Source organism: Homalodisca vitripennis, chromosome 1 (assembly GCF_021130785.1).
Source record: "Homalodisca vitripennis isolate AUS2020 chromosome 1, UT_GWSS_2.1, whole genome shotgun sequence".
Lineage (NCBI taxonomy): Eukaryota > Metazoa > Arthropoda > Insecta > Hemiptera > Cicadellidae > Homalodisca > Homalodisca vitripennis.
Window position 1 is genome coordinate 49,089,917 of NC_060207.1, and position 14,251 is coordinate 49,104,167.

The window sequence follows — 14,251 nt, forward strand, 5'->3', positions numbered from 1 at the left end:
AATCCAAAATGAAGAGTTTTAAATATTCTGTACAATTGGCATGTCTTATAATTCAAATTAGTATTTTAAAGTTAGTTGGTTGTCTTTGCCCACTGATTAATTTCAAACAATTTAATTTTTTCTGATCAATTCAATTTACCTCAAAAATTAAGTAAGTCAAAGCCAAATTTTGTTCTGATATCCACCTGTTCTACATAATAACTACTGTATGTGTTATTAAATTTTTGGCAATAGTATGTATAAACTCAGGTTTATTGAACAGGCCACTCTGCAATGTATGCCAATTTCCTCAGAACATATCTTTTTTTTTAAACAGATAAAAATTAATTGTATTGTAACTATATTTTTAGTTATAACCTTTTTCAGAGTAATTAGTTTACTCTTTATAGTACATAGCTTTTAGTATAAAAATTGTGATATTAGAATGTTATGTTTCCTTTTCTGTTTGTAATTGTGTTTATTATTGTAAATAAAGTCGATAATTCATTCATTCATAACTAGAAATGTATAATTTGCAACTTGGATGCATTATTTATGGTAATTTAAATCTAACTTCCTGAAGAAGTAATAATTTAAAACTCACATTAAAATAAATAATTTACCTAAAATAGGAAAGATTTGTGAAATCGGGGTGGGATCCTTGTATGCTGATATATCCTGTAACCTCTTTGAGGGTGCTGAAGACTTCTAGCCGGTCAGGATGCATCTTTTGATATCTCTCACCGAAACTGTAGTTGGAGTAGACTTGCTGGTATCCCTCAAAGGACTGATCCAGGATCAGGATGAAGCCTTCGATGACAGTACAGTCTTTGAACGAGTCGATATTTCCCGAGTGTATAATGTGTTGTCCCTCACACATCTTGGGGCATGGTCCGTCACAGGGGACACATTCTCCGTTCACAGCCTGTACACAACATGAAATCAGCTGACGTGACTTGCCTGTTTTTACTATTATAAGTTGCTTTTAATTCATAAAGATCTGTATTACCACATTCAAGACGACAGCTTATTTTTGGACTTTGTTATTTGCCAGAGAATTTTTCAACAATAATGGCAAAAATCCGTAGTTGTTTTTTTTTACGTTAAACGTGTTAAGTACAATGAGTAATGTATGCTTCACAATTTTGCACAAAAATAATTATTTCAATATGTTTTTTCAATGTTTCTCCATGTACCTCAAAGGGTACCTAAAAAAATTAACTTACCGTAAAAATTACACAATCATGCGAAGGGATACACGATAGTTTGAGGTATTTACTTAAGTGCGGGATCAAATTCATCACACCACCAAGACAGGCAAACAATAAAAATGCAATGAGGAATTGCATAGCAATGTGTACCCCATCGAACACACAGTATGCTTTAAGAAAGCCTGGTATGTACCTGATCGGCTACACGCCAGCAGTTGTGAGAGATCGTGTGTATCGGATGGGGTACACATCTTCGTGAATATGTTAAAGTAATGCAGAAAGAATACATATAAAAATTATTTACCATTAATGCTCCTTGAAGCATGGAAATATAATGGATGATTAGAAGATATTATAAACAAAAATATTTTGTATATCTGTTAAACAGAGTGTTTGTCTAGAGAATACAGCAAATTTCATGTAGGGTGTATAATTTTAAAGCTGTGTTGCTAAATTAAAAAGCACTTCTATTTATATATGTAAGCTCAAAATTGTTGGATTAAATTTTATGCTAACGGCGTCAACATTTTCTTTGTACAAAATAACAGAGAAATAAAGGGTATATTAGAATATATGATAAACATTGTTAATAAACTAACCTTTTTCTTAGAAGGGCAGCTTCTTACACAAGCTCCACTATCTTTGAGTAAATGCTCCGGACAATTCTTGACACAAGTGGCTCCATATGCGTATTTTCCGAGGGGGTTGGTCTCCCAGGAGTAAGTGATGGGGTTATAGAGTTGCATCTGAGGACATTCCTGTGTGCACACCCCATCGTCGTAGAAGTTACGGCATGCCTGTATCCAACAGAGGACAGTTTGTGAAATAAATATTTTTATATTTCTGGTTCTCTTATGTGCTGGGGATGATCTAAATTGGATTGTTTGAAAATCTATCTCTTTATAAATAAAAATTATCTTAATATTTATTTATCTAATGAGAATTCTTTTCATGTTTTTATATTCTCATATAAAACTTCACTCAAACAGACTTATCACAGGCCGTTAACACTCATAAAAAATGTCTCAGGTTACAAAGCCCACATTGGAGGACTAGAATCATAACCGAGTAAACTATTAGGCAACTAGTTATGAAGTAAAATGGAGAATATTTTGTGAGGGAAAATTGTCAATTGTAAAGAATAAACTTGACATATAAACATTGTAGAATCTCACCAAGCAGTCGCTCTGTTTAGGTCCAGTGCAACCACCTGCACAAAAGAGGTGACAACACTCTCGCGGCTTGGGGCCAAAGCACCTGCCGTCCGAGCACTGAGGACTGCAGTTGACTTTGCTGAAACGTTGGCAGTTCTCTGAGCCCTCGCCCCAGCAACCTTTCTCGCAGCTCTTGTCGCAGGGTGGACATTCTCTCTCCGGTAGCGTGAAGTTGTAGACATATAGGAACTGAGAGTTGGGCCCCGTGATGATCTCGTCCCAGTTGATGGTCTTCATGTGGCACAGGTTGTAGTTGTTCAGCATGGCAACACTGCCTTGCAGGATGTCTAAAACAAGAGATTTTAAATTCAATGAAATTCCTAAAATATGAAGTGGTGGGATGACTGTAGAAAGTGGGTTTAAATTGGATACTATGATACTGTATCAGTGTATATTGTCATACTTTACTTTTTCCACATAATCCAAAATCACCCACCAAAAATCTGAAGAGGCCAATAGTCTATAACAGACATGCCATACAGATAAATTCTCTATCATTTATACAATATTTTGAAGTTTGAATTGGGTAGTGCTGGTCAAGATTGTACAAAAGAAGAAAAACATAACATTGCAGTAATCAGAACAAAGCTTCCATCATTGCTTCCATGCCTTGCCTTTAAACTCCCCAATAACTCGGATCCAAAGCCCCACTTAAATAAATTAAATAAAAAATATAAAAATAAAAGCATAAAAATTTTTCACCAAAATATTAGGGATTTACAGATTCGTGTTGAATCTTTAGAAATAACACTATCCGAATTAGACCCTCAAATAATTGTGTTAACAGAACACAATATGTCAAAAATCAAACTTGAACGCTTTAACATAGAAAATTATATTTTAATATCAGAATATTCTCGTACTACAACTTCGGGAGGAGGTGTAGCAATTCTCTCAAAGGAGGGTTTAAGGGGGAGGCAGCTGGTTTTTCCAACTGTTGTTGAACTTTGTCAGGACAAATTATTTGAATGTTGTTTAGCTAAATTTAAGATAGAAAAGTATAGTTTTATATTAGCAGGAGTTTATAGAACACCTCAATTTAACAATAACGAATTTTTAGATAGATTAAACTCTCTTATAGAATTTCTTGTAGCTAAAGACAAATATTTAATTATTACAGGAGATTTTAACATTAACATGTTAAATGAATCTAAAGAGACAAAGGAACTTAAGAACATTTTAAATCGCCATGGAATGAGTTTCTTAATTGATTTTCCTACTAGAGTGACACCAACATGTAAATCCTGTATAGATAATTTTTTGACAAATATTAATAAAAATGAAGTTAAAGTCTCAGGAATTATAACAGCCTTATCTGACCATGATGCACAAATGCTCGAACTTCTGCAAACCCAAATAAAAAATGGGAAAACATTAACTTTTGTTGGAAGACAATTTTCATTAAATAATATGGTACTTTTTAAATCTTTATTGGAAAAAGAAGATTGGCTCCCAGTCTTTTACTCAACAGTCAATGAAAAATATGATTGTTTTGACAGTATCTTCAGATACTATTTTAACCTTTGTTTTCCGCTTACACAAATTAAAAAAGAAAATAAAAAGCACACTTGGATTACACAAGATTTAAAGGATGAAAAAAATGAAATAATTTGTCTTAGTAAATTGTCAAGGCTTACAAAATCTGATAATTTAAAAAATGAAGTTAAGAATAAAGTTAAACAATACAATTCAAAACTAACTAAATGTAAGAAAAATTATTTTGATACCAAAATCATAAACACAGAAAATATTAGTAAAACAACATGGCAAATTATAAATAAAGAAACAAAAAAGAATAAAAGTAAATGTGAAGGCAATCTTGTACTAAAAACTAAAGAATCATCTATTAGTGATCCATCTCTTATTGCAATCTCCTTTAATGATTATTTTATAAATGTGACAGATGCACTGTTAAAGGATCTTCCTTCAGTACAGCCAAAATATGACAAATGTGACAATCACAAACCTGGTAACACTTTATTAAAATTTCAATGCCCGCCCTTGACTGAAACAGAATTGATACAAATTTTTGACTCTCTCAAAAATAAATCGTCTAGTGGATATGATGGAGTTCCAGTGAAATTGATAAAATTTGTCAAACATTCCTTAAGTAAACCATTATTGCATTTAATAAATTCTTCTCTCATTACAGGCATATTTCCTGACAAATTAAAAGTTTCAAAGGTTATCCCAGTCTTAAAAAAAGGCTCAGCAACAGATATTCAAAATTATCGTCCAATTTCAATCTTACCATCAATCTCAAAAATTTTTGAAAGAACCATGTATCATAGGTTAGTCAAACATCTAGAGGTAAATGATCTTTATGACAAGGCACAACATGGATTTCGAAAAAATAAATCTACTATAACAGCATTGGTAGAGTTCACTGAATCTATAATAGAATCAGTTGACAAAAACGAAAATGTAACAGGAATATTCATGGATCTGTCAAAAGCTTTTGATAGCATATCTCATGACATTTTACTCGGGAAATTGAAAAATTTAGGAATCAATAACATCCATCTAAGATGGTTTGAAACATATCTCTCCAATAGAAAACAGTATGTTGAGATATCTCACATAGAAAATAACAAATTACAAAAATTTCAATCTAACATCCAAATAGTAAGAAATGGAGTACCTCAAGGGTCTATTTTGGGTCCTTTATTATTTATTTGTTACATAAGGGAAATGCCAAAGTGCCTTAGTATTCTTGAAAATAACAAAAACCAGCTCTGTTTATTTGCAGATGACTCAAACTTAATCGTTTCTGCCAAAACAGAAGCTGAATTAGAAATAACGGTGTATTTGGAACTTTCAAAATTACAAACATTTTTCATTGACAACAAATTAGTTCTAAATACGGAGAAAACTAACTTTATTTCTTTCAGTACCAAACAAAGTAGAAAACACTCAAGTCCCAATATCTTATTAAATGATTCCTGTTTGGATCAAGTTCGCAATACAAAATTTCTAGGACTAATCATAGACAACAACCTTAGCTGGGATTTGCATGTTGAACAGGTGATAAATCGTATCAATTCTGGAATATATGCTATTAAAAGACTGTCTTATTTATGCAGCTTATCAGCTTTAAAGATGGTCTTTCATGCCCACATTCAATCCCATATTGCATATGGAATAGGTGTGTATGGAGGAACCACAAATCAAAATTTTAATAAAATTCTTATCTTGCAAAAAAAAGCGCTGCGAATAATGTTAAAAATTGATAAGGAAGAATCAGTTAAAAATCATTTTACTGAACTAAATATTTTAACAGTGCATAGCCTTTACATTTTAGAATGTGTGATGTATGTTAAGACTCATCAGTCCAGTTTCAAGAGTCACTGTGAAAATCATACATATAACACTAGAAATAAGAAGGAATTAGTATTACCTAAGCATAATTTGGAGTATTATAAAAAAAAAACTTCTTATGCTGGAATAAAATTTTTAAAATCAATTCCAAAAATAATATCAAGTGTCCGAGACATAAAGAAGTTCAAATCAATGTTAAAAAAGTATTTAATTCAAAAGGCATTTTATTCATTTGAAGAATTTTATACAATATTATGATTTTACTCATAACTATTATAGTAACTTATTTTTAGTGACGCTATTTATTGTACTCATGTGCAAAATATAAATAAAGATATTAAATAAAATTAAAAAAATAAAAATCACAACTGCTACAAAATAAAACATTTGGAAAATTTGTCAAATGTTGATTTGCTAAAACAGATTGCTCACATGGTTCTGTGTGAGTAAAACCTTGTGATACATCGTTGATTTCTTGAATACAGAATGAACAAAGCGAAGTTATAGAGACGTTGCAACATCAGAACATGCTAATGGATGTAACAAGCACTGACTCAACTCCATCAATATCATGGCAGAAGTAGAGTAGAAATCAGAACGTGATGATATGGATGTAACATGCACTGACTCAACTCCACCAACATCATGGCAGCAGTAGAGTAGGAAACAATCAGCAGTAAAGTATCTGACAGACAGCTCACAGCAATTGTCACACTCACCTGTGAATTGTAGCAGTTCAGCTGATTAGCTTAGTCAAAGGGTGATAACAGAATCACATTCTTCAAGTGACTCAGGCATACAATTCTTGCTCAATGGATATTTCAAATATTTGGTATAGACTTTTTACGAAAACATGAATAATGTGCATTATTTTATCTTACATTATTACATAACTTACTAAGCACTTTAGTTATATTACTACAACTTACAGTAGTACAGTTTTATAAATAAATGTATGGTCAGTACTCTACTTGAATACTACAAGGTGTGGTATCTCATCTGAAAATCATCGGGGTTTTGAATATGTAACTCTTTTTTTAACATGAAAACATGGTTTTTGTTTCTTAATATTACAAGTAACAACCAAAACAACACAAAAACAAGACAAAATATTGAGTATAATCTTTTATTAGTCTTTTCAATATAACTAAGAATACCTCATCAGCTAGGCCTTAGGCTTTTGATTGAATTTAGTATGTATTCATAGATAGCAAAATAAGTATAAATTGTAACAAATGAATACTGTAATAAATGTATGCAGTGAAACTTGTCATGCACATAAATTATTAGGACATACTATTATACTATAATATTTTTACATGAAAGGAAAAGTGGTACATTGTTGTTTATAATAAAAAATGTGATAGAGCCTTAATGGTTAAATAAAAACGATTTACTCTGGTAAATCAGTACACACCTTAAACAGTGTCTGATGATGGACAATGACAGAGTGGTAAAAAACACACATATAGGATAAATTAACAAAACACATAGTAGGCGAGTGTGTCTCGATGTTTGGTACACACACCTTGAACAGTGTCTGATGATGGACAGTGACAGAGTGGGAAAGAACCGTTTTTATTTAGTCAATCACCTCAGGAGCCCCATTCCAGTACGTTTAAATTTAATAGTAATATATTGTTTATGTTATAGCACACTGTTATGAGTCAGGACAATAGCGAACCTAGGCAGCTCAAACATCTTGTACACTATATTATGGAACAATCATTTATATACTACGTATGTCAGTAAAATAATTCATACTGAACAACAAATTTAATAGTAATATATTGTTTATGTTATAGCACACTGTTATGAGTCAGGACAATAGCGAACCTAGGCAGCTCAAACATCTTGTACACTATATTATGGAACAATCATTTATATACTACGTATGTCAGTAAAATAATTCATACTGAACAACAAATTTAATAGTAATATATTGTTTATGTTATAGCACACTGTTATGAGTCAGGACAATAGCGAACCTAGGCAGCTCAAACATCTTGTACACTATATTATGGAACAATCATTTATATACTACGTATGTCAGTAAAATAATTCATACTGAACAACAAATTTAATAGTAATATATTGTTTATGTTATAGCACACTGTTATGAGTCAGGACAATAGCGAACCTAGGCAGCTCAAACATCTTGTACACTATATTATGGAACAATCATTTATATACTACGTATGTCAGTAAAATAATTCATACTGAACAACAAATTTAATAGTAATATATTGTTTATGTTATAGCACACTGTTATGAGTCAGGACAATAGCGAACCTAGGCAGCTCAAACATCTTGTACACTATATTATGGAACAATCATTTATATACTACGTATGTCAGTAAAATAATTCATACTGAACAACAAATTTAATAGTAATATATTGTTTATGTTATAGCACACTGTTATGAGTCAGGACAATAGCGAACCTAGGCAGCTCAAACATCTTGTACACTATATTATGGAACAATCATTTATATACTACGTATGTCAGTAAAATAATTCATACTGAACAACAAATTTAATAGTAATATATTGTTTATGTTATAGCACACTGTTATGAGTCAGGACAATAGCGAACCTAGGCAGCTCAAACATCTTGTACACTATATTATGGAACAATCATTTATATACTACGTATGTCAGTAAAATAATTCATACTGAACAACAAATTTAATAGTAATATATTGTTTATGTTATAGCACACTGTTATGAGTCAGGACAATAGCGAACCTAGGCAGCTCAAACATCTTGTACACTATATTATGGAACAATCATTTATATACTACGTATGTCAGTAAAATAATTCATACTGAACAACAAATTTAATAGTAATATATTGTTTATGTTATAGCACACTGTTATGAGTCAGGACAATAGCGAACCTAGGCAGCTCAAACATCTTGTACACTATATTATGGAACAATCATTTATATACTACGTATGTCAGTAAAATAATTCATACTGAACAACAAATTTAATAGTAATATATTGTTTATGTTATAGCACACTGTTATGAGTCAGGACAATAGCGAACCTAGGCAGCTCAAACATCTTGTACACTATATTATGGAACAATCATTTATATACTACGTATGTCAGTAAAATAATTCATACTGAACAACAAATTTAATAGTAATATATTGTTTATGTTATAGCACACTGTTATGAGTCAGGACAATAGCGAACCTAGGCAGCTCAAACATCTTGTACACTATATTATGGAACAATCATTTATATACTACGTATGTCAGTAAAATAATTCATACTGAACAACAAATTTAATAGTAATATATTGTTTATGTTATAGCACACTGTTATGAGTCAGGACAATAGCGAACCTAGGCAGCTCAAACATCTTGTACACTATATTATGGAACAATCATTTATATACTACGTATGTCAGTAAAATAATTCATACTGAACAACAAATTCCTGTAAATAATATCATCTAGTCGTTTCATCGGAATATTCCCATAATAATGTACTAGTATATTTATGCTGTATTTTACAATCCTTTGTTTCCAAGTTCCTAGGAACACAATAAAACTAAAAAGGTAGATTATAAATATCCCTTATGTTCTTGGATATAAAGCAGAATCCAACATGTTATAGCCAACTTCCTATTTCTATCATTTGTGATCTTACCTCTGAGCATCGGCATCTCCAAGTTGTGCATCTTGGAAAGAGTGACTAGCAAGGCCCACTCGTTGGGGTAGTTGTTGAGCTTGAAGAGCGTCCGGCCTCGGATGATCTGCAGTCGGGGCAGAACTATCCTCCTGACGTCGACGTGAGAGATGAGGACGTACCCGGTGACCTCTCGGATGTACTGGAGAAAGCTCAGGTCCATGTGCTCGTCCTGGAGCCACGTCAGCTCCAGGTTGCCGTCCACATAGGTGCAGTTCGTGTACCGGTTTTGGAGGTTGCGGTAGTGATGGTCCCGGTTGGACGGCACAGACATCCGCCCGTTCGTCCCGATACATACTGCAACAGAGAGACAACAGGGTGTCAGGAGGGTTTGATAGTGACGTCACAACTGGACTCGTGTCTTCCGCTAGTCACCAGACACGACAAGCGCACACGAGCACGAAGCTGGTCTTCTATCTGTCACGACACCGGACTCCGTGTTCCATAACCTGGCAGAACCCCGAGTCTTGTAACAAAGACTTCTTAGGCTCATGTTCTGAATAATATTATTTGATAGTGCTATTCATCAATAAATTGTATCTTTCAGTACAAAGATATAATCTGACAACAGTGCAGAAGTATTTAAACAAGAGATAACATCTACATGTACTGGGAAAGTACTATGCCTACTACAATTTTGCTTTAACATCGAAAGAACGTTCCATGAGGTACGGACAAGTGGTGGTGTAAAGTGAGAAGTGAGCTAAGCTATTGTGGCCTCACTGGATCTGACGGCTGCGGCCGGCCGTGCTGATATACCGCCTAGTCTCGCGTGAGCGCGGCCCCGTCCCCGTCCACTGGGGCAATTTATTTGGAATCCTGCGTGCCGTGCCGTGCCCGGCTGGCTCGCTGTAGCTGTACACCTTTGATTTAATGTAATTGGTTATAACTGGTTATTTGTCCCTTTCGAGTAAAACAAGTTTAACATTCCTACTTTAACAGAAATGCAGGACCTCTTGTCGGCGCTATGTCTGTGGATGTTTTAGACATTTGAAAACCGCGTGAGTAAGAAGGTTAAAATGATACAAGTACGTCAGTTTTAGAGTTAGATCTGACCGTATACATAGTGGAGTGTAGGTCAACTGGTATATGAACCGAGGAAAGGAAACAATCGAGGAAAACTGGACTATTGCAATACGTGGGATTATTTTTATGGCTATCAAAACACAATAGAAGTCAAAAAATAAACTTGCAAAATCCCATTATACCTAGTTAAAGAATGGCTGAGAATTTGACAGTGTTGAGTAACTACAGCCTTGAAATATGCTATTGAACTATGATCTTTTTGTCAAAGGTGTGAAATCTCTTTGGTTTTCAACTATAATGTTTTGTAACTTACGTATACCAGAATAACAGTAAGTGCTGATTAGCAAGAGAAATTCAGTTTGTAAATCACGTGTAAAAATGACATGTTCGCTGGCCGCCTTTGCAGACGGTTAATTGATTGACCTCGCGTCGTGTACAGCCGCCTGACACCGGGTGGTATCAGTCTCGGTATGAAATTTGCCGATTTGACAACGAGATAATTCCATCCAGTGCTCGCCAGAGCGGCGTTAGACGTGGTGTACGCCTCATCGATCAAACTCGGAGAGAACAAGAAAACGTCTGGAGATTCCTCTCGGAACACCGGGGTAAAAAGAATTAAAATATCGCGGCGCACGAAATTATAAAATCAGTCCGATCAAAGTTAAAAGGTTGAGGCGGGGAGCCGTGATGCGAGCAACTAGAGCGGTCGACTGGGCTAATGTTGAGGGACGGCTGCGATGGTATCTCGGCACGGTCGGCTGGCCGCTCTCTGCCTCTGTCGTTCACGCGGCCAAGAATGTGATGCCGGATCTGCTGACCACTCGGAGATAGTGAACACCTGCACTGTCTATGTCTTGGAACTGATAAAACCGACCTAATTAAAATCATTTCCGTATATTACACATGGACATAAGAAATGTATTAATTCTATCATAGAATTGTAAAATGTTAATGTTTATCACACAAAGATTTTTTAATCTTTTCACAGGGTGTTACGATAGTTATCTTTCAGCAATTACAAAACATCGTACATAACAAATCTCGTTTTCAGCATTATTTACAAAAAAAAAGCTATTTAACAATGTGTTTGTTAGTAAGCATTAAAGTAATTGGTACATTCTTAGTGTCCACATGAGAAGGAACCCTGTTACGGGTAGTCGTTGGAAGATTTGAAACCCAATGATTGAGGCAATCCACGGCAAAAAATATTTTAGACTTATAACTATAGACTGTAGTTTGAGACGACAGTGTCAGTCTCCAAGGTAGTCGGGACAGCGAATCGCAAGGAAATTAAACACAACAGAAGTAATATTTTAATACTCAGTAATATAAAAACAGTAATGTTTTATCACAGTAGGGTAAAAGTGGAACATCGTCTCCACAATTGACCAAACCCCTGAAAAGGTATTTGATCAACGACAAGCTAGGAGCGGAAGGCTGGCGAGTCCACAATGACTGACGACAAGCCGAAGCCGCCAAACCGCGATCCTCTGCAGATAAAAGCAGCTGGCAAGACACCAGTAGAATGTCGCCGCGGCAGATAAATTATAATACGCCATTATCGGTCTTATAATAATCGAAGCGAGTGGAATACCCAGAGGTAATAAAAATTCCGAGGTAGGATTATCAAGTGTAAAATGTACTCATATATATATACTTGAAATCCTCTAGTGTCCATCAGTCCGAGGACGCAGGAGCGCTTACATTACTCAGCGAACTTCTTTGTCTGTCGTTGCTGCGATAAACAGTCTTATAATCTTCCATATTTATAGGGCTGAAATAATAATAAATTAGAATTTAAATATGATTTATGTGCGGTAAACGAGCACAACTGTACATAATTCTTCCTTGCTGCTATAGTAACGCCGGTAAGAGGGTCTGTGGTGGGGAGATTCGTTACATCTAACAAGCGGTAAGCCTACACAACTGTACATAGTCCTCATAAAGTTGACGACTTCGTATGAGTCGCAATAATAATTGATAACATTTAATTATTTATATACACCTCAAAATTTAATAATCTTGATAAATCACTTAATATGGCACATCCTCAGCCACAAGAAATATTAGGGGTTATAAATCTCTTTGAATAGCTCATAAATGTGATTTATCAAGGATAAATTAAATTAGGTGTAAAATGTCTTCATTGAGGGCGAATTTAGACCATAAAATCCTCTCTGCCACATTTAACCTCAAAAGCGTTACTTAAGTCCAAATCAGAATAACTATTATTGATAGTAATTATTGCTTATTAAAAGCCTTGTTAAAAATACGTTCCACACATCATTTCGTGCTGCTTCTGGAAGTATACTTCCATAGACTCCAGATACGCGAGTGTGAAGCAATATATGAAAAGTTTACACTTCCTTCCTGAATACGTGCTGTACCGGACCTAGCGGTACCAGGATTGCGCCTATTACAGCCTCACTACCGCCAGCACGCCGGAAGGGTGCGAGCAGCACGCGTACCGACAGTTACTTCCGTTTTGACAGTTTTGCAGTTTCCGCAGGTAGTGGAAGCTGTGAGAGCCCAACCGAGGTGTTATAATCTGCAATATCCTCGAGCGGCAGCGCGCTGGAACTCGGCTTGGCGTGGCGTGTCCATCGCCCGGCAGTGAAACTGACTTTCGTCGGGAAATTAAATATTTCCAGTCTAAATCTACGGCTCCTATTACACTTCTTCCACGAATTTTCCTTTTCGTTCGATATGTATATTTTATTCAGTACAACTGAAAACGTATAGTTAAAAAATGATCATTAAAGTGGTTTATCTAAAATCCTACTTGTCACTATTTTTAATAGCTTATCAAACATTGTATGTCATAAAGTCGTCCTACATTGTCACTGATAACAATAACTAATCGACTCGGTTCTATGCAGTCTTCTGTGCTATTACGTCAAGTCTACTGGCTGTTACTATTAATTGATTTCATGCCTATTATCATTTGCACAAAGGCTTCTATTGGTTATCAATAAGTCTCGAAACTCTCTATTGTTGTAAAAGTTCCTTCTTTCTTATTGTACACGTTTGGTACAGAAAGGTTTGATCATAGAGTAACGCTCGGCTAGACTGAGACACCAGTTTATAGACTGAGCTTTCTATAGAACACGATCTGATAAGTGAGGCACATAAAGTACTCGGTGCGCGGTACCCGGTGCTCAGCTCCAGGCCGTCACGACATCACAGCACGGCTTCAGTTATACCACTCGTTCAAGTTTCCCGTACCGTTCCGAAAACTCTGATACAGACCGCTATATAGACTGCTGTTGTTCATTGAAAGTGTCTAAAAGTTTAATGTCTTTCAGTCAATAATCTGGAAGGATAATTATTTTATTATTCAAGTTAAGTTACTCGTATGTTCGGATATTTCTGAAATCTGTCTCGTTATAATCGTTTTCCCAGCAACATAAACAATATGAACAAAAAGGAGGAAGTAGTAATAAAATGAAAGGAAAGATATAACGGGAAAGGAGTCCTTAATACTCAACTTAGCCTCCCTTTAGTTAACTTAGGCTACCTCTTGCACGTGGGATGGTATACAAACTTACACAGCTGATAACCCTAAATTTTCACAGCTCTGATGGTCATTTGTTCCTGCAGAAAAAATCTTTTTCTATCTGTTTCAGAGAACACTAGAGATGATGAAATCGCCAAGAAATGAGGTATAAACTTATTAACAATGCATGCCAGATGTGCATTCTACATATTGTACTTATTATAAGAACACCAGAAAATAAACTTCTGGCCTTCTGGACCTTGTAAAGTACTTTTTGTATGGCTAGTCCTAACTGGGACCTGACT

General features: G+C 34.9%; 1 protein-coding gene across 1 annotated transcript in view; it reads right to left on the reverse strand.

The window, feature by feature from the left end:
* LOC124361165 (epidermal growth factor receptor) overlaps window positions 1-14,251 on the reverse strand; it is a 70,395-nt gene that overhangs the window by 9,720 nt on the left and 46,424 nt on the right. The window contains exons 3-6 of the mRNA XM_046815207.1: window positions 9,386-9,721; window positions 2,366-2,691; window positions 1,790-1,987; window positions 603-904 (exon numbers count right to left, since the gene is read on the reverse strand). Coding sequence (XP_046671163.1) covers window positions 603-904; window positions 1,790-1,987; window positions 2,366-2,691; window positions 9,386-9,721 — 1,162 coding nt within the window. The remainder of the gene's footprint in view (window positions 1-602; window positions 905-1,789; window positions 1,988-2,365; window positions 2,692-9,385; window positions 9,722-14,251) is intronic.